Source organism: Terrapene carolina, unplaced genomic scaffold (genome assembly GCF_002925995.2).
Source record: "Terrapene carolina triunguis isolate 2854851 unplaced genomic scaffold, T_m_triunguis-2.0 Scaffold42, whole genome shotgun sequence".
NCBI lineage: Eukaryota > Metazoa > Chordata > Testudines > Emydidae > Terrapene > Terrapene triunguis.
In genome coordinates, this window is record NW_020664393.1 from 43,134,014 (window position 1) to 43,161,925 (window position 27,912).

At 46.0% G+C, this 27,912-nt stretch overlaps 1 protein-coding gene across 1 annotated transcript in view; it reads right to left on the minus strand.

Moving 5' to 3' along the window:
* Positions 1 to 18,547, minus strand: part of MCPH1 (microcephalin 1) — a 226,286-nt gene extending 207,739 nt beyond the window's left edge. The window contains exons 1-3 of the mRNA XM_024223031.1: positions 18,463 to 18,547; positions 13,212 to 13,303; positions 2,336 to 2,454 (exon numbers count right to left, since the gene is read on the minus strand). Of these exons, the coding sequence (XP_024078799.1) occupies positions 2,336 to 2,454; positions 13,212 to 13,303; positions 18,463 to 18,481 (230 nt within the window). The 5' untranslated portion in view covers positions 18,482 to 18,547. The remainder of the gene's footprint in view (positions 1 to 2,335; positions 2,455 to 13,211; positions 13,304 to 18,462) is intronic.
* Positions 18,548 to 27,912: the final 9,365 nt, after the last annotated feature.

The following is a 27,912-nucleotide window of genomic DNA, read 5'->3' on the forward strand; positions in this document are numbered from 1 at the left end:
AGACAATTGGCTGATTTCCTTCTGAATGACAGGAATGTGATCAATCACCATAGTATCTTCTCTCTTTAGCTGTTTCCTCTCAACAACCAGGCAGCTTAATTCCATTTTCCTGGCTATAGATGACATAGTATTTTATTCTAGGCCATGGACTGGTCGTTGTCATATAATGCCCTGTCTGAGCAGAGCAACCATAAGAGGTTCACTCAGATTCATGAGTTCCAAAAAGTCTGAAATACTTAGGGCTCCCTTCTGGCTGAGGAGACGGAGCTTCATTGTGGGCTGGCTCAAGCCTGTGAATGAACCCCTCACAGGAAATAAGGACTATGATAAACCTCACCACCTTCTGCAAGTGTAAGGCTCATTTATTTGACCTGCCTTGTCTAACAAACTAATAGCAGCATGTGTAATATATAAGGCTACGTTTTAGTCACGGGTATTTTTAGTAAGAGTCATGGATAGGTCACGAACAGTAAACAAAAATTCAGAGCCTACGACTCATCCATGACTTGTACTATATACACCTGACTAAATTTTGGGGGGGGGAGGGGGAGGCAGCCTGGGGGTGCCTCGGGGCAGGTGGCAGCGTGCAGCCCGGGACCCCTGCTGGTGCTGGGGAGGGAAGGCAGTGCACGGCCCGGGCCCCCTGATGATGCTGGGGGAGAGGGGTTGGCAGGCTCCCTACCTGGCTCTGCGCCTCGCCAGAAGTGGCAACATCTCCCTCCCTCAGCTCCTAGGCGGAGACGTGGCCAGGCAGCTCTGCATGCTGCCTCCGCCCTGAGTGCTGCCTCCGCATCTCCCATTGGCTGTTAACCGTGCCAACAGGAGCTGAGGGGCGGTGCCTGCAGGCAGAGGCAGTCACCTGGCCACACCTCCGCTTAGGAATGTTGCCACTTCCGGGGAGCGCCCCTCCCCCGAGGTAAGCGCCGCCCAGAGCCCTCACCCCCTCCCACTTCCCAACCCTGAGCCCCCTCCCACACTCAAACTCCTGCTGGTGATGCAGGGGGACAAGGGGATTGGGGTGGCCCAGGACTGCCCCAGCAGTAGCCGGTGCAGCTGGCTTGGGGTCTAGCTGCAATGGCCACTGGAAAAGTCACAGAGGTTCCAGAAAGTCACAGAATCCGTGACTTCTGTGACAAACCCACAGCCTTGGTAATATATATAAAAAAAATCCAGAACAAAAATACTCCATTGTACACTTCCCTTCTCCCTCCCCCCCTCCCCCGGGAGGTGAAAGAATAAACATGAGACAGATGTTTATCACATTGCTTAATGCACTATTGGAAGATGCTCAGATACTACAGTGATGAGTGTAGTCTAAGAACCTATATAAAACAGAACTTACGCTCTTAACATTGGAACCCCCATGGTTGCTCTGCTCCCACTTCATTCTCTGGATTATTCAGAGAGAGCAAAAGGTGAAAACATAGATGTAGAAGATCCTCTGACTAGGTCTAAGACACTGCATCCACAGCAACAGCACCTGAACCACATTTTTTTGAGAAAATATTTGAATTGTGTGTTTAGAAAGTAACCACAGGCACCAGAAGGATTTTGACAAAAAACTCAAGATGCTGTGACTAACTGGAAGGGCAAAGCTCTGTATTTAAGTGCTGGCACTCATAAGCAAAAGTGAAAGAATTTTCTTCTGTGTTGGACAAAATTGTCTATGACACTCAGAGGCTTGTAGATGACAGAAAACCTCCCTATGATATGGTTGTCTAGGCCAACTTCAAATTTGAACTTTTTCAAGTGGCTGCTGAGAAACTTCCAAACCCAGGACCAATCTATCCCTGCAAGATCAAATAGGAACCAGATTAAATACGGCCCTCATTCTTTCTCCTGTGCGGGCACATTCTATATGGAGCTGATTTTTTAAAAGCAGGGCAATTTACTCTGATTGTTAGAGCGGGCAGAGGGTAGCATACTAGAAGCTGTTTCCTAGGAAAAAGTAGAAATTCTACTGTGCATTTATTCTGCATGATCTCCGTTGCCCATCTGTCCAAAGTAGTTTTGGTACAGGTCTCTGAGAAGGGAGGGCTGTATGAATATTAGAGAATACACTGTGAAATCAGGTTTACAGTCACTTCACTTTTCAAAATAGAACCACGCTCTTCTTCTTTAGGGAACCAACATGCCTTAAAATAAAAATACCAAATGTACATCACTTCAGTGTGATCTCTCAAAATGGCCAGTTAGCCATAGTTGTGAAGGTTATTTTAAATATACAAAAAACTTATATACTGTACTTTTTTGCAGTTCTTAAAAACATAGTACTTGATTAGATTCCCTCTTCCCCTTGGAAAAAGTCACATTTTTAATATACAGCACTACTCACTTTTCCACCCAGAGTACAGAAACTAGTTTTACTCCAGTCTTCTGTGCCTTTCTCCATGTAGCCAAATGTCCTTCTTTGAAGACTACATGAGTCACTTGCTTGTTAAAAGTTTTTGAAACCTGCAGGATTATACAAAGAAGTATTATATATTTCAGTTCACTGATCAGCAAACCTTCATGAAGCTACATAAAATAGTCCACTTTTATTGCAAGTAGTAATCCAGGGACTTCATAAAAGTTACTGTAAACAATTATTTTAAAGCGTGTTTCGTCAAAGATTGTTTTGATCTTTCCTTTCTCAGCAAGAAACATCCAAAAACAAGCCAATTCGTTAGTCAAACTAGTATGTTACTAAAGAAGAGCTTTTACCACCTCAAAGCAAGAATTCCAACATGTAAAGTAGGATAAAATGGACTCATGATTTCAAACAGAGATTTGTTCTAGGCCACCACTTTTTAGCTGCCTGCTGTACCCTTATTTTCAACCCTCCGAAAGCCTTGGAAAGGTTACCTCATTTAAGAAGCCCTAAATATGACTTCATGCATCAGGTGTCACAGGAGGTAGACCCAGAAACTAGTCAATATCATCCAAAATGATAATAAGTGCATCACCATATAATATTAAAGTATGCACATGGCTGAAGAGTTCTAATGTTACCTCTCTCTAACTGATTTTCATCCATATATAATTTATTTGTACTTTTGAAATGGCCCTCACAGCAGGCTGGCCTACACTACAAAACTAATCACAGTTGTGTAGAATCATGACAAGAGAACAACTATATGCTCAGTGTGTATCAGGACAAGTCACTTTCAGCATCATGTTGACTAATCACAATTAAACCCTCAGGAACTGTATTACACTGACCACTAAATCATGATAATAATTTCACCTAACTAAACCTTCATAAACATATAAACACAGTAAAATTTTGTAGTGAATACAAGCCAGTGTTTAGAACTCAATTCAAATTGTTTCACCACTCACCATCTTTCTTACGTTCCACCCTTCCTTCATCTATGTTAGCGTATATACTCGTTCATAAGCCGATTTTTTTTTAGTAAAAAGGGGAAGCACCAGAGAAGGGGGTCAGCTTATGAACAGGAATAGAGAGGGAGAGGTGGGACACAACCCCTCCCCCCAAAAGAGGGAGCAAGGAGTGGCAGCACAGCTAACAGAGCCAGAAAAGAAGAGGCGGGGTCAGAGTCTCTCCACTTCTGGCCACACTGCTCTTCCCCCAGGCTCCGAAGCAGCTGCAGCTCCAGGGCTGGCAGGCTGCAGCCCTGGGGCTGGCAGGCTTCAGCCGTGCCGCTCGGCCCTGCCCCCCAGAGCACGCTGGGGCCGTGCTGCCCGGCCTGCCAGAGCACGCTGGGGCCGTGCTGCCCGGCCCACCAGAGCACGCTGGGGCCGTGCTGCCCGGCCCAGCCTGCTGGAACATGCTGCGGCTGCGCCGCCCGGTCTGGCCTGCCGGAGCAGGCTGCGGCAACACTGCCCAGCCTGCCGGAGCAGCTCCAGCCAGGCCAGAGACATGCTCCTTGGCCCTCCCCAGATAAGGTGGGAAGGAATGGGGAGAGTGTGGGGGTCCCGGGCTAGGGGTGGGGTCATGTGGGGTGTGGTCACAGGGGTTACTCCCCTGACTCCCAGCTTCTCCTCCCACAAAAATTTCCCCACCAGTTGCTGTCCCAGCCCGTCAGGGTAAGCAGCTGGCATGCCGGGACACTTTGTTTACTTAAGTTTACCTCCATGCCTGCGGACGCTCGAGGTAAACAAACCATCTCAGCCCACCAGCGGCTTATCCTGATGGCTCGGGAGCCAAAGTTTGCTGACCCCTGAATTATAGGGTCGGCTTATGAACGGGTTATAAAAATTTTCCATTTTTACTTATTCATCTTGTGGGGGTCGGCTTATAAACGAACTGGCTTATGATCGAGTATATACGATACTTAAATTTTGCTTTTGACAAACTTGTAAAATATTATCTTAGCCAAAACAAAAATACCCATGTAGCCCTCAAAACACATGCATTACTCAAGAGATTACATGATCTTTCCGTCATCATCATCTCCTCACCTCATCCTCTTTGATCTTTTATTGTTCTTGTCAACTTAATTCTCTGAGGCAGGTACTCTGTTTAAGGTTCCATCCATGTGTATGGCACCACAATTAATCACTCTAATAGAGGATGCTGGAAGATTACTAGCATCTTGAAATCTTTTGGTGGGGTTCAAACTGACACCAGTCTGTCAGAAGACAACTCATATTGGGAAAGCTGTATTGACCTATGCACAAATTATAGTGTTGGACTTGAAAATGAAAGAGCTTCTTGGGACATGTAGAGATTGAGCATCTGTCAACCAACTTCACCATGCACCAGGGCCACTCATCCCAAAACACAATTAAAGACTTTGCTAAAAGTTAAGAATGTGTTTTGCAAATGATGAAGAAAGCGTGTGTTTAAAAATGTTTTTTTATATAAGTTACCTTCCCAAATGACTAAGAAATCTGATGAGGTTTCTAACCATCAGAGGAGTGAAGTTCTGGAACAGACTTCCAGGGGGAGAAGTGGGGGCAAAAGACATATCTGGTTTCAAGACTAAGCTTGATAAGCTTATGGAGGGGATGGTATAATGAGATTGGTCTTTGACTATTAGCGGTAAATATGCCCAATGGCTTGTGATGGGATGTTAGACGGGGTGGGATCTGAGTTACTACAGAGAATTCTTTCCTGGGTGTCTGACTGGTGAGTCTTGCCCACGTGCTCAGGGTTTAGCTGATCGCCATATTTGGGGTTGGGAAGAAATTTTCCTCCAGGGTAGATTGGCAGAGGCCTTGGGGGTTTTTCGCCTTCCTCTGCAGCGTGGGGCACAGGTCACTTGCTGGAAGATTCTCTGCACCTTGAAGTCTTTAAGGTTATGATTTGAGGACTTCAATGGCTCAGACACAGGTTTGATACAGGAGTGGGTGGGTGAGATTCTGTAGCCTGCGTTGTGCAGGAGGTCAGACTAGATGATCATAATGGTCCCTTCTGACCTTAAAGTCTATGATTCTATGTGCAAATTTACTGCTGGCTGCCAGAGTGAGTGATATCAAAAGTATCATTAACAGATGGACCAAAAACTGTATTTTGCTACTTGTGCTGTCATTCACGGTCAGAGAACCTTGAAAATCAGCAGCTCAGAATTCTCAAGACCTCAGTGTAATTATAGCCTGAACTGTCTACATGAAATAACACCTTCTTATTCAACAGATCTACTCCGTGTTAATTGTGAGTCACATTTGCTTTTGCGACAAATTATTATATCACCATGGACCTAGGAGCACTAGTCATGGACCACATCCCCATTGTGCTAGGCACTGTACAAACAGATCAAAGATGGTCCCTGCTCCCAAAAGCTTACAATCTAAGTATAAGACTAGAGACAACTGATGGATACAGACATACAGATTGTTTCTTTGTACTCCCCACAATGAGACAACATTGATCTGCATGATAGGAAGTGGTCTGAGCACACCAATGGTCTAATCATTGTCAAGTTTTTCACAGGTATCATGGCAAAGAAGAATTTGAAGGAGGTAACTTTGGGAGCTCCTCTCAACCATGAGGGACAGCATAGTAGAAAGCATGAAGGTACTTGTTTGAAAATTTAACAAGTGGGCAAGAGAGGCTGGCATCATGGGCCAATCAGAGGTGATGACAACATCTTCATAGTAAAAGAAAGATAAAGTAAGGCGGGCATAGGTCAAGAAGGGCTTGGAAGTTAAGACAAGTATGCAACAGAGAAGGCGAGGAATGCGAAAAGGGGCATGACATGAGTTGTGTGCTTTTATTTGTAGAACAAAAAAATGTTAATAATTATTACGTTTTTTTTATATAGAGCTTTTATCCAAAGTACTTTACAATAGTTAGCTAACATTACAAACAACATTTGGAAAGATCATTGAGACCCTCAGCAATTTTCAAGTGGTCCACGAAAAAAAAGTTTGAGAACCACTGACCTAAGTAATCAAGGCTACAGGGAATAGCCAATATGGATTTGTCAAAAAGGGTATGTCTACACTGGCAGACTTACAGCGCCGCTCAGAAGAGAAACCGCTGTTGTGTGTTCACACTGTCAGCTGCCTGTGCAATAGCATGTTCACTCTTGCAGTGGTATTCGGAGCACTGCTCTCTGGGCAGCTATCCCACAGAGCAGCTCTTCCTCTTCTGATGCTAAGAGTTGTGGGAAGGCAGAGGGGGGTCACAGGTCCTGGGTCCTGTCCCAATGCCCCGCGATTCATTGCTTCGCATCCCAGCAATCTCTGTGTTTCCATCCGCATTTGGCGCCATCTTTAACGGTTTGTGTACTACGCACTCTGCCTCTTCGGTCTGCAGGAATGGATCCCGAACTGTTGACCAGTATCCTGCTTGCTCTGACTGACACGTCAGGAGTGGCAGTGGAGTTATTCCTTAAATTACAAAGGCAAGAGGAGTGCGACATTGATCTTGCCACGCGTAGTAGCTACGACACAAGATTGCTTGTGGCATTCATGGAGGTGCTGACCACAGTGGAACGCCGCTTTTGGGCTCAGGAAACAAGCAGAGTGGTGGGATCACATCATCATGCATGTCTGGGATGACGAGCAGTGGCTGAAGAACTTTCAGATGAGGAAAGCCACATTCATGGAACTGTGTGATGAGCTCACCCCAGCCCTGCGGCACAAGGACACGAGAATAAGAGCTGCCCTGCCGTTGGAGAAGTGCGTGGCATTTGCACTGTGGAAGCTGGCTACTCCAGACTGCTACTGATTGGTCACTAACCAGTTCGGAGTGGGAAAGTCAACTGTTGGACTTGTGTTGATGGAAGTGTGCAGGGCCATTAATCGCATCTTGCTTTGAAAGACCATGACTCTGGGCAACGTGTGTGACACTGTGGATGGTTTTGCACAAATGGGCTTCCCTAACTGCAGAGAGGCGATAAATGGCACACATATTCCAATTCTGGCACCAGAACACCTAGCCACTTAGTACATTAATCGGAAGGGGTATTTCTCTATGGTTCTCCAGGCGCTTGTGGATCACCTTGGGCGTTTCACGGACATTAATGCAAGCTGGTCTGGAAAGGTGCATGACACATGCATCTTTTGGAACACTGGCCTGTTCAGGAAGCTGCAAGCAGGGACTTTCTTCCTGGACCAGAAGATCACCATAGGGGAAGTCAAAATACCCATTGTGATCCTGGGAGACCACGCCTACCCCTTAATACTATGGCTTATGAAGCCATACATAGGGCACCTTGACAGCAGCAAGGAGTGGTTCAACAACAGGCTGAGCAAGTGCAGAATGACTGTTGAGTGTGCTTTTGGCCGTTTAAAGGCCCGCTGGCACCGCCTAGATGACAATATTCCTATCCTTATAGCCGCGTGCTGTATGCTCCATATTATTTGTGAAGGGAAGGGTGAAAGCTTCACTCAGGGATGGACCACTGAGGCTTAGCACCTGGAGGCTGAGTTTGAACAGCCAGAGACCACGGCTATTAGAGGGGCACAGCGCAGGGCAATAAGGATCAGGGATGCCTTGAGGCAGCAATTTGAAGCTCAAAGCCAAATATTTGTTACTATGCAGTGCTTGTAAAACTAGGAGGTGATTGTGATTGGTGCAGACAATGCAATATGAAGGTTTAAGATAATTGTTGCTTTGCAGGGCTCTGTTTGCTTTCAATTAATAGAATAAAGATTGCTTTCAAACCAAGACAATTCTTTATTTAAAAAACAACAACCAGAGGAGAGAGACAAACAAAAATACCCATTAGCACTGAGGGGGATGGGAGAAGGAAGGGTCAGAGGACTGTTAAAGATTTGTGTATGTCCAGGAATCATATCCAACCTTCTCCTTTGGAGTACAGTGCAGCAGGTACTGTACTTCAGCAAAGCTAAACTGCAGAGGGATGGGCGTTGAGTGCAGTGGGTATTGGGAGTCCGCAGTGTTGGACTGTGACAGGGGAGGAGTGGAATGCCGCGGGTACAGACTGGAGCCAGGAGGTTGATAAGAGTGTGTTGGCAGTGTCTGGGGGGCACATGGGAAAGAGTTTTGTGACAGCGGCTGCAGGGGAGGGTGGGCGCACAGTATATCACCTGTAGCAAAAAGAAAAAAAAAAAACCTCCATCATCCAGAAACAACCATAGATAAGTTTGTGAGAAGAACCAGCAGATTACAAAAAGGGGTAATTGATGAAAAAACTGCCCGGTTTGTTTATGCAACAAATTCTCCTTTCCGTATGATTGAGAACCCACACTTCATTAACATGGTTCAAGTCATTAAGACCAGGATACAGTCCACCCAACAGAGCAGATGTCACAGGCAAATTGCTGGATAACGTGTATGAAAGAGAAATTGAGCAGTGTGCAAAAGGTCTAGAGGGTAAAATTGTTAACCTGCGTCTTGATGGGTGGAGCAATATCCACAATGACCCTGTTGTATGTGCTTGTGTGACAAGAGAAGGGGGGAATATCTTCCTTACAGAAACAATTAATACATCAGGAAATGCGCACACAGCAGAATACTTACAAGAAGTAGCAGTAAAAGGTATAACAAACTGTGGGAAAAAAATTAAAATGTCGAGTACGCAGCTTGGTCACAGACAATGCTGCAAATGTATCAAGATGAGAAGAAATTATTTAGAAGAGAGTCCCAAGCTAATAACATACGGTTGCAGTGCTCATTTGATGGACCTCCTAGCCAAAGACTACAGTGTGCCAGAAATAAAGGCTAATGTTGTTAAAATTGCAAAATACTTCCGTAACAACCACTTTGCACCAGCTGCTCTGAAAAACGTGGGAGAAATCAAGCTAACTCTCCCACAAGACGTGTGATGGAAAATCAGTAGTGGACTGTTTTGAGCACTATATCAAGAACTGGCCTAATCTGATGAGTTTGTGAACAAAATCGTGAAAAAATAGATAGCACTGTCACAGCCAAAGTTCTCAACATTGGGGCTTAAGAGAAATGTTGAACACATGCTGAGTACCCTGAAGCCTATTTCTGTAGCCTTGAACAAAATGCAGGGAAATAGCTGTTTTATTGCTGATGCTGTTGAAATTTGGAAGGAACTGAGTGAGATCTTAAAAAGAGAAATATGCAATGAGAGAGTTAAATTACAAGCATTAAAAAAACAAATGAGACAAGCACTATCTCCAGCTCATTTTCTTGCAAATATTCTCACCTCTATATATTATTTCTCAATACTCGGTACCAGGGTCAAACCTTAACTGCTGAAGAAGAGGAGTTGGCTATGACATGGACATCCAGCAATCATCCCTCCATAATACCAACTATAATAAACTTCAGAGCTAAGGGTGAACCATTCAAGAAATATATGTTTGCTGATGATGTTTTAAAGAAAGTCACACCAGTGAACTTGAGGAAGTCACTTAAGCACTTGGATTCAGAGACTACTGAAGTGATAATTTCACTTTTAACAGCACTTGCTTCTTCTGCCAGTGTAGAAAGAATATTTTCTTCCTTTGGACTAATTCATTCCAAATTGAGAAATCGTTTGGGACCTGAAAAAGCAGGAAAGCTTTTCCAGATTATGAACAAACAGGAAAATGAAGGTGAAGATGACTGAGTTAGCTGCAGAAGCCAATATTTTAAGTTTCTCATGTTGACCTGGCTGACATAGTCAATTTAATTTTGTTTTTTTAATATTTCATTTAACTATTTTAGTAAAAAACTAATTTTAAAAAATGTGAATGTTTAACTAAATTCAAAAATTCATGTTTGTTTTGTTAAAATATTATATGTTTGCTGTTGAAGAAAAAATCCAGAATACATAACTTTGTTGTTTTAGTTAAATAAAACAATTTAAATGTCTTTTCTGGTGATGTTCTCCTCCTAATACAGCATGGCAAGAAAATCCTCCAAATATTAATGATTAACCTGTTGAATTGGAGATAGTTCACCTCTCAATGACTTCATAAATATCTGCTTCAGTTACCTTTGGTAAATGAAATAACCAAACAATCATTAATTTTCTGATATAGCTGTAAAACTAATCTGAAAAGTTTTCAAAATAAATCACTTTAAAAATGTATAGTGTGTACCTTCTAAAAATGAAGCCTACATCTATCTCTGAGTTGTGAAGAACACGTATTAAGGTTATAACAACCAACAAGAATGCACTTTTATGTAGAAATCCATGATTAAATCGAGTCTTCCTGACTAGTGATTTAAATCAAATCCACCCTGCCTGGGACACCAGAATCCAGCATGATGCCACTGTGCCTTCTTTATTTTAATCCCAAGAGCTGTCCTGACCAGACCAGGCCAGAGAGAGGGACCCAGATGACACCTCCTCCAGCCCTGACTAAATCCCAAACACCAACTGGAACGTGAGACTGGCTGCTCCCAACACCCGAAGTGTCCTTTTCCTTCCCTACTTTATTTCTTCTGTTTCCTATCTCTATCCTTTTTCCCTTCTACTTACTAAGAGAGTCCGACTTAGCTGGCCAAGACTTTATGTTTTCTAACACTGCTGTAACCCTGTGGCCAGAAAGAAAGCTAAATGCAGTGCCCTAAAGAGCGCAATTCTGGTAAAAGTTTGACAGGCCTCTGAGTGGCTAATAAGACCACCGCGGAGCCTGTCTTTTTCCAGCAGCGAGATTGCAAGTGAAAATCAACACCAGAGACAGAAGCTGCATTTGCTATTTTTGCTGTTCTTTCCTCTGCCCTCTTTTGTCATTTTGTCTTCTAAAAAACAGAATCAAGCTGCAACAGCAGCTTCAGGGCACCTCAACCAACTTTTGCTCCTTTGCACAAAAAGGACAGTTATAATCTTTAATGCCACCTAAAAGGCTGTCAAACAAGTTTTTCCCTTATAAAAATTCTCTATAGCTAAAGGAAAATGAACATTGGATATGGTTAAAATGAAAGCCTTAACACTTTATATTTCAAATTCTTAAACTGTTTTTCCTTTTTTTTTTAACCAAAGTTAAAAAAAATGGGTTTCCCATGGTCCTAAGCAGGCTGAAGTCTGTATATTAAACCCTGAACTTTTAAAAAACCTGTTCAATGTTGGACAGTTTCAGGGTCATGTTAACTTCTTTGGGCTCATTTATTCCATTTAAATTAATACAACAGGTGTCTATTCTAGGTCCTGTACTATTTTCTTTAATGACCTGGATAACAACATGGAGTGTGCGCTTATAAAATGTACAGATGACACCAACCTGGGAGGGGCTGCCAGCACTTTGGAGGACAGAATTAGAATTCAAACCAACCTTGACACATTGGAAAACTGTCTGAATCAACAAAATGAAATTAAATAAAAACGAGTGCAAAGTATGCAGTGTTGTTATAGCCATGTCGGTCCCAGCATATTAGAAAGACAAAGTGGATGAGGTAATATCTTTTATTGGACCAACTTTTGTTGGTGAGAGAGACAAGCTTTCACAAAGCTCTTCTTCAGGTCTGGGAAAATTAGGCCTGGTCTACACTACAGAGTTAGGTCAACCTAACTCTGTAAGCGTCCACACTATAATGTTGCTCCCACCAATGTAAGTCGCCCGCTGCACTGACCTTATAACTTCACCTCTGCAAGAGGCATAGATCGTAGGTCAACATAGTTAGGTCGACGCAGAGTCAGCGTAGACACTGCATTGACTGTTCCAGCTGTCAGCCCCAGTGCCCCACATGGTCAGTTAAATCGGTGGAAGGGCTCCTAGTGAGGATGAGCACCACCAACAGAAGTAGCGTGGACATGAAAAACCAATTTAATTACTGAGGTGGCTATATGTCAACATAACTTAAGTCGACTTAATTTTGTAGTGAAGACTTGCCCTTAGAGTGTCACAGCTCAATAGACATCGTGACAGATTGCTATTGTGCCTTTAATATTGTCTCTGAGAAACTGCCAGCTCTTCTGAACTCCTTTTTGTAGGCCGACTGAAACAGAGAAGTCATAGGAAGGTTCCATCAGCTTAGAGTCAAGCTGGGATCTTTCCTTCTTTCACATCATCACCAGTTAACAGAGATTCCATAGCCCGTACTATCAATGACATGTGCCAACCCCTTTAATAGACTTGCACAGGTGTCTAATTGTAATTTAGTAAACAATTTTTCTGATTCACATGAAAGATAGTACCGAGCGCACTCTCTTAGATGCAGAGCCCATGCATCTGGGCTTTGCTGGGCTAACATGACTAAACAGTAGGTTTCCCTTTCTACTCCAGGCCTGTCTCCTTCCGTTCAAACTAAAATCTCAGCCTGTCCCTCTGACATATCCTCATAGATGTCTAGCCTCCAGTTCAAGCTCAGCATGGCTAAAAAATGAGGGGGAAATCTGGAGTTAAACATTTTTACACTTGAAAACCAAACACATTAGAGATATTCACCACTGAAACACATACGTAGAATCCCCCAATACTATTTTTACATTCACTTTTCAGAGCAGTGCCACACTAGTAGGGATGTTGGCAGGATGGTGGGTTGACAAGGTTAGAGGTAAGACTGTGGTGCATGGTCTGGGATTTATGATAGTTGTAGCAATGACAAGGTGGGTGAAAGTTCGTGGAAGAGTACTGGATATGTCCTGGTAAGCAGCTTAGCTTTTCTTTTCCTTGCTTTTGTGGGTTTGTGTCAAGTATGTTGTGTTTAGCCAGCCTAACTGCTTCACAACAACGTGTTTTTTGGTATACTACTATATAATAGGGTTTAACACATTTCCCATCTGCCATACACATTCATGAATTTGAGTGATGGTAGCAATATTGACTCTTATAACATCCCTCCTAGATTAACCCATACATACAAGGAGACATACATGACAAATAGAATATGCAAGCAACAGTCTGAGAGGGAACTTTGCCCTCCTGATTCATTTACAAGAAAATTATTTCCTTACTTTTGCTCCCATATCCAGAAGTTGTTGTGCAAACGTTTTTGAATAATTCTCTGTTCTGTTGGATGACCATACTTCTACATATGCTGAAACACCTGGGGAACAAAAGCTGTGTATTAGCATGTGCTTTTGTCTATGTATATTGAAAAAAACTTGCTCAAGTCTCTTTTAAGACCAGATTCTGCCACCCTTACTCGTACAGGGTAGTAACTTACTCTGCAAGAAGTGTCACTGTGGGTAAGCTTATCACCAGCAATTACATGTGTTTAATAAACTTAACACCATGCATCAGCAACAGAAGGCATTTTTTTTTTTTTAAGACTGGTTTAGAAGGGCTGCTAGAATTTTAGTAAAACTGAAACTGACAAGTTTGGCGAATACATTGCCATGGTTGGCCAGTTCAGCCTGGTAAGAGCATGAAAGTACAGCTAAATCTGGCCTTCCAAATGACCCAGATGCTTTTCTCTGACTTGTATCTCAGACGTGCCAAAAAGCCAATAACAAAGTTTAAATGGATATTAAATATGAGGCTTAAAACAGGACGGTCTCCAGCATTTATTTCCTGATCAACCTCTATCTCTTTTTTTAAACTTATGTTCTTAGGTATTTATACGGTCCCCCAGTAACATGGCATCTGAGCATCTCAGTGTCTTTTTTTTTTTTTTTTTAATGTATTTATCCTCACAGCATCCCTATGAGATAGGAAAATACTATTACATCCATTTTATTGATGGTGAGGTGAGGCACAGAAAAATTGAGAAATTTGCCCAATGTTACACATGTAGTCTGCAGAGCTGTAGCGAATTGAATCCAGGTCCCAGACTAGCACCCTTACCAATAGACCATCCTTAGCCTCCAAAAAATTAAGGTGTCAAGAGTTTCTCCTTGGCCTCCTTTTCTCAGGCTTGCTCCACAAGTTGAGCATAATGATAAGCTACATGTTTTATCTAAATTGTTTCAAGCTAAACTCAATAATTATTCTGAAATATAACCAACCACTTGCCAATACTGCAGAAAAGGAAGTGGTTGCATCATTTGCCACAACAGTAGCATCCAACAAGGACACGTTTGTCATATGTGCATATCCAACAAGGACACTAAACTGGGAGGAGTGGTAGATACGCTGGAGGGTAGGGATAGGAGACAGAGGGACCTAAACAAATTAGAGGATTGGGCAAAAAGAAATCTGATGAGGTTCAACAAGGACAAGTACAGAGTCCTGCACTTAGGACGGAAGAATCCCATGCACTGCTACAGACTAGGGACCGAGTGGCTAGGCAGCAGTTCTGCAGAAAAGGACCTAGCGGTTACAGTGGACGAGAAGCTGGATATGAGTCAACAGTGTGCCCTTGTTGCCAAGAAGGCTAACAGCATTTTGGACTGTATAAGTAGGAGCACTGCCAGCAGATCGAGGGACATGATCATTCCTCTCTATTTGGCATTGGTGAGGCCTCATCTGGAGTACTGTGTCCAGTTTTGGGCCCCACACTACAAGAAGGATGTGGAAAAATTGAAAAGAGTCCAGCAGAGGGCAACAAAAATGATTAGGGGGCTGGAGCACGACTTATGAGGAGAGGCTGAGGGAACTGGGATTATTATTTAGTCTGCAGAAGAGAAGAATGAGAGGGGATGTGATAGCTGCATTCAACTACCTGAAAGGGGGTTCCAAAGAGGATGGATCTAGACCAGAGGTGGCCAAACAATGGCCCGTGGGACCCTCTTGCCCGGCCCCTGAGCTCCTGGCCCGGGAGGGTAGCCCCCGGCCCCTCCCCTGCTGTTCTCTGTCCCCCACAGCCTCAGCTCACTGCGCCACCAGTTCAATGCTCTGGGCAGCGGGGCTGTGAGCTCCTGGGGCACCGCAGCTGCAGAGCCCAGCCTGACCCGGTGCTCTGTGCTGCGCGGTGGAGTGGCTGGCTCCAGCCGGTCGGCACGGCTGTAGCACCGCCAGCCACCAGTGCTCCAGGCATCGTGGTAAGGGGGCAGGGTGGATAGAGAGCAGGGGAGTTCAGGGGTGGTGGTCAGGGGGCGGGGGTGTGGAAAGGATCAGGGCGGTCAGAGGGCGGGGAACAGGGGGGTTGAATGGGGGTAGGAGTTGCGGGGGGGCAGTCAGGAAGGAGGGGTGTTGGATGGGGGGCAGTCAGGGGCAGGGGGTCATGAGGCAACAGGGGACAGGGAGAATGGGTGGCTGGATGGGGCAGGGGTCCCGGGGGGGCAGTCAGGAATGAGAGGAGAGGTTGGATGAGGCAGTTGGGCGGGGGTTCATGGAGGGGTCAGGGGACAGGGAACTGGGGGGTGGATAGGACAAGGGTCCGTGGGGGGCCATCAAGGGGCGGGGGCCGGGCCACGCCTGGCTGTTTGGGGAGGCACAGCCTCCTCTAACCGTCCCTCCATACAATTTTGGAAACCCGATGCGGCCCTCAGGCCAAAAAGTTTGCCCGCCCCTGATTTAGACTGTTCTCAGTGGTACCAGATGACTGAACAAGGAGTAATGGACTCAAGTTGCAGTGGGGGAGGTTTAGGTTGGATATTAGGAAAAACTTTTTCACTAGGAGGGTGGTGAAGCACTGGAATGGGTTACCTAGGGAGATGGTGGAATTCCTTCCTTAGAGGTTTTTAAGGTCAGGCTTGACAAAGCCCTGGCTGGGATGATTTAGTTGGGAATTGGTCCTGCTTTGAGCAGGGGGTTGGACTAGATGACCTTCTGAGGTCCCTTCCAACCCTGATATTCTATGATTCTATTATATGTGGCATCCACTATGGGCCAGATGCTATCAGGGTTGGACATTCAGGCTAATTGGCCCCTAACTGGCAAGTGAACGTTCCATTTTAGGGAAGTGACAACAAATCCTCTATACTTTTATTCTTTATGCTTCCAGGCGTACTTCAGCTTCTACTGCCATGGCACTATCTCTGAGCATGTCTAGACAAGCAAACTTAGCACGTGTATTTAGAAGTGGTGCAGCTGCTAGTATAGACAGGGTTTGGGAATTTTTACTACTATTTCATGAAGACTTACTCAGTAGTTTTCATGATATAGTGGTATACAATGTTCTAGTGTTTATATACTAGTGCTTATTGTTTTACCGCTGCTAACAGTGAAGCTGCACCATTGCAGGCAGCTGCTGAAATAGAGATTTTATTTTTGCTCATGTAAATAAGGTCTAAGGGACTCTTACATGAAATGAGGTGTTCACAACAGTGTAGCAGTTTCCCTTCCCCTACTTACACCAGGCTAGAAGTGCCTTCCAGTCACCACAAACACAGCTCAGAGAGCAGCTGCAGGAGTAACAACTCCCACCCTGACCCTACATTGGAAAATGTATCAATTTTCCAGCAACAGTACAGTTGCACCAGTACTTGCAATGGTGTGTTAATGTAGCACAACTCAGGGATTTTCTCCACATCATGAAAACCATACAGCATGTTTTAGGGTGACCAGGTGTCCGGTTTACGACTGGAACACCCAGTCGAAAAGGGACCCTGGTGGCTCCGGTAAGCACCGCCGAACTGGCTGTTAAAAGTCCAGTCGGCAGAGCTAATGCAGGCTAGTCCCTACCTGTCCTGGCTCCGTGTTGCGCCCCAGAAGTGGCCAACAGGTCCGGCTCCTAGGCCGAGGGGGAGGCCCCCATGGGACTCCACATGCTGCCCCCGCCTAGAGCACTGGCTTCGCACTTCCATTGGTCAGGAACCGCAGCCAATGGAAGCTGCGGAGGCGGTGCCTGCAGGCGAGAGCAGCGTGCAGAGCCGCCTGATGCGCCACCACCTAAGAGCCGAACCTGCTGGTTGCTTCCGGGGCGCAACCCCCTTCCCCAGCCCAGTGAAAGTGAGTGAGGGTGGGGGAGAGGGAATGGAGTGAGTGGGGGGCGTGGCCTTGGGGAAGGGGCAGGGCTAGGGTGTTCGGGTTTGTGTGATTAGAAAATTGGCAACCCTAGCAGGTTTTCGTAATCTGATGGCAAAAACACCCCCATCCGATCTACACTACTGCTTAAGGCACTCATCACAGCTACATTGCTGATAGAGAATGGTTACAACATTTTCAAATGTAAACAAGGCCCAACTGTCTTGTTGGCCAGGACAAGAGGGTTTTAATACAAGTTTGCCAGGAAACTGTGAAAATGACAGGGAAACTGGTGGGACGAAAGAAACAGTTCAAATGGGTGCAACAGAGGATGCGTCTTCACTAGGAGAAAAGGTGTGTTCTTAAGTTACCTAACTCCAAGTAAAGTCCTAGCAAGGACAAGATGGGTGAGGTAATATCTTTTAATGGACCAACTTCTGTTGATGAGAGATACAAAAAAAACTGAATAGCAAGCCCTGAAAATATGGACAGAAAATGGGGAATATAAAGGGAACCAATAACCTCCCCACCCCCAGGGGAACTACCCTCCTCTCCTCCAAGAGCTGCCAACTCTCCCCTCCCTTCCCCCCAGCTACCCTCCTCCCCTCCAGGAGCTAACTCCCCCCCCTCCCCCGCACCCTCCTCGAGCTGCTAACCACCCCCACACACACACACACATCCTTCTCCAGCTACCCTCCTCCTCCTCCTAGAACTGCTAACTCCCCCTCCCCCCCCCTCTATCCTTCTCTCCTCCTGGAGCTGCTAACTCCCCCCTCTCTCCCTCCTGGAGCTAACTCCCCCCTCCCCCCCGCCATGCTCCTCCCCTCCTAGAGCTACCCTCCCCACCCCCGCTACCCTCCTAGAGCTGCTAACCACCCCACACACACACCCCCTTCTCCAGCTACCCTCCTCCTCCTAGAGCTGCTAACTCCCCCCTCCCCTCCAGGAGCTAACTCCCCCCCCGCACCCGCCTCCCCTCCTAGAGCTGCTAACCACCCCCCCCCACACACACACACCCTTCTCCAGCTACCCTCCTCCTCCTCCAAGCTATCCTCCTCTCCTCCTGGAGCTGCTAACTCCCCCCTCCCCCTCCTGGAGCTAACTCTCTCCTCCTCCCCCGCCCCCGCCGCCGCCACCCTCCTCCCCTCCTAGAGCTACCCCCCCGGCTCCGCTACCCTTCTGGAGCTGCTAACTCCCCCCCAGCTAACACACACACCCTGTGTGCTAACACACACACACCCTTCTCCAGCTACCCTCCTCCTCCTAGAGCTGCCTCCTGAAGCTAACCCTCCCCTCCTGGAGCTGCTAACTCCCCCCCAGCTACCCTCCTCGTGGAGGAGCAGCAGCTGTTCTCTCCCCCCGCCTCCGGAGCTGTCCCCACACGCTGGCGAACGGGCCCACGGGGCGGCTTGGTACCTTCCAGGATAGGCTCCATGTTGCCCGCTCGGGGCCGGTCGCGCTCACTGCTACGCTACGACCGGATCAGCTCCGCCGTCTCCCGCCGCAGTTCAAACCGCTTCCGGCCCAGCCCGACCGACAGCGCCTGCGCACTGCCCTCGCCCCTCCCCTCCCCTGGCCCAAGGGAGACTCGCGCGTGGCGGGGCTGCCTGAAAAGAGTTGGGGGGAGCAGGGTCGGTAGCGGGAGTTTTCTGGCGGCCCAGTGCTGGGGGGATTCCGGGGGAGGCAGTGGAGCCCAGTGATGAGCCGGGGGTGTCAGTGCCGTGTTTGTTTCTGTGTCACCTCAGGCGGATGATGCAAAATATTGAAAACTGCCCTTGCACAATCCATCTCCCAGAAACATCACTGCGTGCGGCGTGGTGGGGAGACACACACACCACAGAGTGCACAGTGTTACCGGGACACACTAGAGGTGAAAGTAAGCCAGTATGGGTACGGCAAGAGCCGGTACACAGCCGACCATACCAGCAGGGGTGCAGTTACCCCAGGCCAGCAATTTAAAAGAGCCCTGGGCTCCGGGTAGCAACTGGAGCCCCGGGCCCTTTAAATTGCCGCCGGAGCCCCGTGGTAGTGGCGGCGGCCGGGAGCCCCAGGGTTCAGGCGTTGATTTAAAGGACCGGGGGCTCCCAGCCTCGGGCCCTTTAAATCGGCGCCCGAGCCCTGGGGCTCCCAGCCACCACCGCAGCTCCGGCAGTGATTTAAAGAGCCCGGGGCTCCTATCAGCTGCCACTGCAGCCAGAGCCCCGGGGCCTTTACATCTTGATATAAAGAGCCGGGGGATTTAAAGGGCCCGCCTCTTCCGGTTGAGGCCCTGCCCCCTAGGACCATAGCCCTGCATACTGGTAAGTCCTTTCAGTTACTTTCACCCCTGGGACACACACGCACACATTCCCCACTGAGTCCAGTGTTATGGGGGGACACACGTATTCACAAGCTTTATCATGCAGTTTTTTGACATTTGATCTAGTGATATCTCTTCCTCCATCCCACCAAAAATATCACTTTGTGGACTTTTTGTGACGGGCAAATTCTACCATCCAGCTGGGAGGGGCAATAAGTGCAAGTTTTGGTTAAATAGCTTTTTCACATAAAAATTAACAGAGAGTCCTGTGGCACCTTTAAGACTAACAGATGTATTGGAGCATAAGCTTTCGTGGGTGAATACCCACATGCGTCTGATGAAGACGGCTACCCCTCTGATACTTGTCACATAAAAATGTTAGTCTTGCATGTTTTTGGTGCAAAGCTACCTTCACTCAACAAATAGGCTATTTTCACAGCAATATGGGTGTGGTTAGATAGAAAAAATTGTATTCTTAGGCCAAAATTTTGGAAGAAACAGTTCTTTTTCAAGTGGGTAGCATTACAAAAAGAAAATTACTTGAACTTTGTGATTTTTGCATTTTGTTAAGAATATTTGATGAAAGCTCAATTCCTGCAAAAACTTATGCCTGTGCATAGCACCATTGAAATCCGTGGGTCTATTCTTACATGTAAAATTATGTGCATGCATCAGTGTTTGCAGGATTTGGCTCTAAATCTACAGTTAGCAGTTCCTTTCCAGACCTTATTTGGAGAATTTGGGCCCAGTTCTGCTGTCACTGAAATTGTTGAGAATTTTGCCATTGACTTTTTCAGGAACAAAATTTGGATGATTCCTGTGTCACACCAAGGTGCCTCCATTTTTGGGCCTCTCTAAAATATACAACTGATTAGAGCAGAGGTTCTCAAACTGTGGTCCGTGGACCACCAGTGGTCCGCGAGTTCCATTCAGGTGGTCCGCGAATAGTTCCCTCTAAGGTGCACGCCTGGGCAGCCGCACATAAGAGAATGAAGGGCCATTCACCTAATTAGTGGAGCCACGCAGGTATGGCTCCACTAATTAGGTGCCTGGATCTTGGAGAAGACGCACATGTAAGGTGAGGTGGTGGCCTTGGGAGAATAGGGGGTAGGTGGGAGGGGGCAGTGGGGTGAGAAGAGGGGGTGGTGGGAATTTGGGATGTGCAGGGCTGCGGCAGCCAGAGAAAGAGGTGATTTTCCCCACCTCCAGGGCTGCGGCTGCCGGGGACAAACGGTCCTCCTTCCCAGCCTAAGCTCTGTGGCTGCCGTGGCGGGGGAGAGAGGGCACATCCATTGCATTAGAAAGGTAAGACTACTGATATTAAAATATGAGTTGTGTGCTTTTATTTGTAGAACAAAAGAACGTTAATAATCATTAAGTTTTTTTTTATATTAGGGTTACCATATCTGAACTTTCAAAAAAGAGGACACTTGGGGGGGGGGGGTAGCCCCGCCCCCTAGCCACTCCCTCCCACTTTCCTCCCCCGACATCCCCCCCAGCCCCTCCGACCCATCTAACCCCCCCTGCTCCCTGTCCCTGACTGTCCCAACCCCTCTCCACACCCCTGCCCCCCTGACAGCCCCCCCCGAACTCCCGACCCATCCACCCCGCTCCCTGTCCCCTGACTGCCCCCCTTCTCCAACTCCCCGGCCCCCTTACCGTGCCGCTCGGCTTAGAGCAGGTGTCTGGCTCCGTTCCCCAAGGAGCGCCCCGCCCGAGCGCTGCTGAGTGGCATGCTGAGGCTGTGGAGGAGGGGGGAAGTGGGGGAGGGGCTCTGGCCGCCGCTGCCAGCCCCGCCGCCGCGTTCCCTCTCAGGCGCACAGCCCCGCCCCCCAGCGCTGCCGGGCAGCGTGCTAAGGCTGCAGGGGAAGGGGGGAGCCGGGAAGGGGCTTTGCCTGCTGAGGCCCCAATGCGAGCAGCGCTCGGCTGCCCTGACAGCCGCTTTTTGGTCGATAAATAGCCGACCGGAGGGAAATCCCGGACATTTTTAGATTTTTAGAAATCCCCAAGAAAATATAAGCAATGAAATCTATTAAATATTTACTAAGTTATCATTCAGATGAGAAAAAAAGGTGATCCCATTCTACAATGTAAAAAAACAAAACAAAAAAACTAGGGCTGTCAAGCAATTAAAAAAATTAATCATGTGATTAATCACACTGTTAAACAATAATAGAATACCATTTATTTTAAATATTTTTGGATGTTTACTATATTTTTGAATATATTAATTTCAATTACAACACAGAATACAAAGTGTACAGTGCTCAGTTTATATTTATTTTTATTAAAAATATTTGCACTGTAAAAACCAAAAAAATTGTATTTTTCAATTCACCTCATACAAGCACTGTAGTGCAATCTCTTTATCATGAAAGTTGAACTTACAAATGTAGAATTATGTACAAAAAAACTGCATTAAAAATAAAACAATGGAAAACTTTAGAGCCTACAAGTTCACTCAGTCCTACTTCTTGGTCAGACAATCACTCAGACAAACAAGGATGGTTACAATTTGCAGGAGATAATGCTGCCTGCTTCTTGTTTACAGTGTCACCTGAAAGTGAGAACAGGCGTTCGCATGGCATTGTTGTAGCTAGCGTTGCAAGATATTTACGTGCCTGATGTGCTAAAGATTCATATGTCCCCTCATGCTTCAACCACCATTCCAGAGGACATGCTTCCATGCTGATGATGGGTTCTGCTTGATAACGATCCAAAGCAGTGAGGACCGACGCATGTTCATTTTCATCATCTGAGTCTGATGCCACCAGTAAAATGTTGATTTTCTTTTTTTGGTGGTTTGGATTCTGTAGTTACCACATCGGAGTGTTGCTCTTTTAAGACTTCTGAAAGCATGCTCCACGCTCGTCCCTCTCTGATTTTGGACGGCACTTCAGATTCTTAAACCATGGGTCGAGTACTGCAGCTATTTTTAGAAATCTCACATAGGTACCTTCTTTGCGCTTTGTCAAATCTGCTGTGAAAGTGTTCTTAAAACGAACACATGCTGGGTCGTCATCTGAGACTGTTATAACATGAAATATATGCAGAATGCAGGTAAAACAGAGCAGGAGACATACAATTCTCCCCCCAAGGAGTACAGTCACAAATTTAATTGACTCATTATTTTTTTAATGAGCATCATCAGCATGGAAGCATGTCCTCTGGAATGGTGGCCAAAACATGGGAGGGGCATACGAATGTTTAGCATATCTGGCATGTAAATATCTTGCAGTGCCGGTTACAAAAGTGCCATGTGAACACCTGTTCTCACTTTCAGGTGACATTGTAAATAAGGTTTCAGAGTAGCAGCCGTGTTAGTCTGTATCCGCAAAAAGAACAGGAGTACTTGTGGCACCTTAGAGACTAACAAATTTATTAGAGCATAAGCTTTCGTGGGCTACAACCCACTTCTTCGGATGCATATAGAGTGAAACATTGAGGAGATATATATACGCACATACAGAGAGCATGAACAGGTGGGAGTTGTCTTACCAACTCTGAGAGGCCAATTAAGTAAGAGAAAAAAAACTTTTGAAGTGATAATCAAGATAGCCCAGTACAGACAGTTTGATAAGAAGCAAGTGTGAGAGTACTTACAAGGGGAGATAGATTCAATGTTTGTAATGGCTCAGCCATTCCCAATCCCTGTTTAACCCTGAGTTGATTGTGTCTAGTTTGCATATCAATTCCAGCTCAGCAGTCTCTCGTTGGAGTCTGTTTTTGAAGTTTTTCTGTTTTAAGATAGCCACCCGCAGGTCTGTCATAGAATGGCCAGACAGGTTAAAGTGTTCTCCCACTGGTTTTTGAGTATTATGATTCCTGATGTCAGATTTGTGTCCATTAATTCTTTTGCGTAGAGACTGTCCGGTTTGGCCAATGTACATGGCAGAGGGGCATTGCTGGCACATGATGGCATATATCACATTGGTAGATGTGCAGGTGAACGAGCCCCTGATGGTATGGCTGATGTGATTAGGCCCTATGATGGTGTCACTTGAATAGATATGTGGACAGAGTTGGCATCGGGCTTTGTTACAAGGATAGGTTCCAGGGTCAGTGTTTTTGTTCAGTGATGTGTGGTTGCTGGTGAGTATTTGCTTTAGGTTGGGGGGTTGTCTGTAAGCGAGGACAGGTCTGTCTCCCAAGATCTGTGAGAGTAAAGGATCATCTTTCAGGATAGGTTGTAGATCTCTGATGATGCTCTGGAGAGGTTTTAGTTGGAGGCTGAAGGTGACAGCTAATGGTGTTCTGTTATTTTCTTTGTTGGCCCTGTCTTGTAGGAGGTGACTTCTGGGTACTCGTCTGGCTCTGTCAATCTGTTTTTTCACTTCAGCAGGTGGGTATTGTAGTTTTAAGAATGCTTGATAGAGATCTTGTAGGTGCTTGTCTCTATCTGAGGGATTGGAGCAAATGCGGTTATATCTTAGAGCTTGGCTGTAGACAATGGATCGTGTGGTGTGTCCTGGATGGAAGCTGGAGGCATGTAGGTAAGTGTAGCGGTCAGTAGGTTTCCGGTACAGGGTGGTATTTATGTGACCATCGCTTATTAACACAGTAGTGTCCAGGAAATGGACCGCTTGTGTGGATTGATCTAGGCTGAGGTTGATGGTGGGATGGAAATTATTGAAATCATGGTGGAATTCCTCAAGGGCTTCTTTTCCATGGGTCCAGATGATGAAGATGTCATCAATGTATATATTGTCCCCAAATGTGAAATAGTTGTGGGTGAGGACAAAGTCACAGAGTTCAGCCACCAGGTTAGCTGTGACATTATCGGGGACATTATCCCTGACAAAGCGCAGGAACAAATCTGTACAGACACATGCCTAGAACCCCGACCAGGGACATTCTATTTGCTACCCAAGATCCATAAACCTGGAAATCCTGGACGTCCCATCATCTCAGGCATTGGCACCCTAACATCAGGCTTGTCTGGTTATGTGGACTCTCTCCTCAGACCCTACGCTACCAGCACTCCTAGCTATCTTCGAGATACTACTGACTTCCTGAGGAAACTACAATCCATCGGTGATCTTCCAGAAAACACCATCCTGGCCACTATGGACGTAGAAGCCCTCTACACCAATATTCCACACACAGATGGACTACAAGCTATCAGGAACAGTATCCCTGATAATATCACAGCTAACCTGGTGGCTGAACTCTGTGACTTTGTCCTCACCCACAACTATTTCACATTTGGGGACAATATATACCTTCAAGTCAGCGGCACTGCTATGGGTACCCGCATGGCCCCACAGTATGCCAACATTTTTATGGCTGACTTAGAACAACGCTTCCTTAGCTCTCGTCCCCTAACGCCCCTACTCTACTTGCGCTACATTGATGACATCTTCTTATTGTAAATAAGAGGCAGGCAGCAGTATCTCCCCTCAATGTAAACAAACTTGTCGTAGCGATTGGCAGAATAAGAAGTAGGACTGAATGGACTTGTAGGATCTAAAGTTTTACACTGTTTTGGTTTTGAGTGCAGCTATGTAACAAAAAAACCCACCTGCATTTGTCAGTTACACTTTCATGAAAAAGAGATTGCACTTCAGTACTTGTATGAGGTGAATTGAAAAATACTGTTTCTTTTATAATTTTTACAGTGCATATATTTGAAATAAAATAATAATATAAAGTGAGCATTGTGCACTCTGTATTCTGTGTTGTAATTGAAATCAATATTGAAAATGTAGAAAAACATCCAAAAATATTTAATACATTGCAATTGGTATTTTATTGTTATAAGTACGATTAATCACGATTAATGTTTTTGAGTTAATCACGTGAGTTAACTACGATTAATTTGCAGCCCTAAAAAAAAACAACAGAAAACCCTTCTCCAACTACAGGATTAATTTAAAATGAAAAAAAAAAGGCATTACTAGTAAATATAACAAATGCTTACTTTACCAAAAACTTTAGAAAATGTATTTACTTTGTCCAGTTTTCAGTCTCATATGTAAAGGCTTCAGTGATGAGTCAAGGCTGGTTTCACGGAGGCTTTAAGGGTTAACCAACCATCAACAGCTCAAAATCTTAAATCTTGTCACTTGAGACTACCAAACAGATGATTAAAGAAATCCCCTAAAATTACACATAAAAATCAAAATGCAGTATGTAAAATTTTCGCAAGCACTGCACTCTAGCATTTCTAGCTTTACTTCATTTCTAGTACATGAATTGCACACAGAGCCTAATCTCATCATCCTCATTCAGCAACAACTCCTATAGGGGCATGGGCAAAATTAATTCTGCTTTTCCTAACTTTCTGAGTACTTCGTTTTGCAATCTTAAATTTTTAAAATTTGTGGTGTGTCTGTGGCAGGGGTGGGGGAGGATGTGTTGAGGGTGCTGTATAACTTTTTTTTTTTTTTTTTTTCTCTTTTTTAAGAAAATTTAAAAAAGAGAAATTCCAGCAGGATTTGGACCCAGAACTTTTAGATCCAAAGCCTAGACCTTTACTACTCAGGCTAAAGAACTAACAAGTGGCAAAACTGGATAGTTATCTTCTATGTGAAAAGTTACTAGAAGAGGCTGTTAAATGTTCTTTGCCAATGGGTTACACAATTTTTTAGACAACAGTGAAGAGTTGAGGATCAAGATTCTTGGATCCTATTCCTGGCTCTGGGAGGGTGTGACACTCTGTACCCCAAAGCAACACCCTGGCACTCACATATTTACCATGGTGATATGTTTTGTACAAAGTATGCTTTGCAAAGTATCATTTTAAAAGTCTTAATCTGTTGAACATTAATATCCTGTTAATTTGTATGTGCTTTCCTTGTATGTGAAGTTATGAAGTTTTGCTATGTGTATGTTACTGGGATATGTTGTAAGGTTGGAAACATGTGTAACCCACACACCTTGTGGGCGTGGTGTTCTGTCCCATCTAGTGGCACCCAGACCACTTAGAGAGAGATATAAAATGAGTCTGCTCTAAAGCCTTATCTAAGAGGCAGATGGCTTTTAGCTCCTGCAGGAGAGGCTCATGCACTAAGATCTAGAGGTCCCAGATTCGATCCTGCCCGACGACAACCGGGGTTTATCAACATTACAAGTGGAGGCTTGTCCAGGATTTCAACTGGGAAGTCTCTGAAGCTTGGGATGTGCTTCCTCAGCTAGGGAAGTATGTAACCCACACACCTCCTGGGTGTGGTGTTCTGTCCCATTTAGTGGCACCGAGACCACTTAGAGATAAAATGAGTCTGCTCTACAGCCTTAGCTAAGAGCCCGTTGGCTTTTAGCCTAGAGGCTCATGCACTAAGCTCCAGAGGTCCCAGGTTCAATCCTGTCCGCCAACGACCGGGGTCTGTCAGCATTACACACACACAACCAGCCTTTCAGATACAACAATGAAGAAGCCAGACAGTGCTGATGGCTCATTAAGGGTAACCCCACTACTAAGGACTATCGCAGGATCTGTGTACAACGAAGACTTCTCAGAGGGAGCATGCAAACGATGGCCACTGTTTGACTCATGTCACAGCAAAAGATCTTTCCAGCAAGCTGGAGGAACCTAAAAAAGGAGGAAGTGACATCATCGCTTGGCCTCATGTCCCCCACAACTCAACACCTGGAAGCACATCCGGAGAACAAAGACTGAACTGGGGATGTGGTCCCAGGCTGAAGGGAATTTTCTATTTTACTTTTACTTTTACTTTTATTTCTTAGTAATCAACTTTGATCAGTATGCTTACTACTTATAAGCACTTAAAATCTATCTTTCTGTAGCTAATAAATGTGTTATATGTTTTACCTAAAACAGTGTGTCGCTTGAAGTGCAAGGGAAATTATCTCAGGAATGAAGGTTGGTGCATGTCCTCTCCATATTGAGGGACGGGTGGATTGGGTAATGTACTTACACTGATCAGACTTCTGATCAGGGCAAGACGGTAGAGCTCTGGGGTCCTAGGCTGGGGAGCTGGGGGAATTGGCTGGAGCCTCTCTATTGTTAGTTCATGAGTGGCTAGGAGAAGCATTCATATAACTCATCTGGGTGTGTCCCTGCCTGTGGATGGCTGTGTAAGTGCAGGACCTGGAGAGTATTCCAGCTTGTCACAACATCACAGTGTGAGAGGGACCCCAGGTTGGTATGCCAGAGGGCTCAGCAGTACCCCAGTTTCCAGTTGTACCCCAGGGTGTGTTGTCTAGTGCAGTAGTTTTCAAACTGCAGGTCACGACCCAGTATTGGGTCATGGAATGTAAGGTACTGGGTCGCAGCGGCTCTGGTCAGCACCGCCAACCGGGCTGTTAAAAGTCCCATCGGTGGTGCTGCCTGGCTAAGGCAGGCTAGTGCTTACCTGTTTCAACATCGCAATGCGCCCCGGAAGCAGCCAGCAGCAGGTCTGGCTCCTAGGCGGGGGGGTCACGGGGCTCTTTGTGCTGCCCCCCCCCCGAGCACCGGCTCTGCACTTCCATTGGCCGGTTCCTGGCCAATGGGAGCTGGGGGAGGGGGGCAGTGTGTACAGGCAAGAGCCGTGCGGAGCTGCTTGCGTGCCTTTGCCTAGGAGGCAGACCTGCTGCTGGCCGCTTCCGGGGCGCAGCACGGTCCG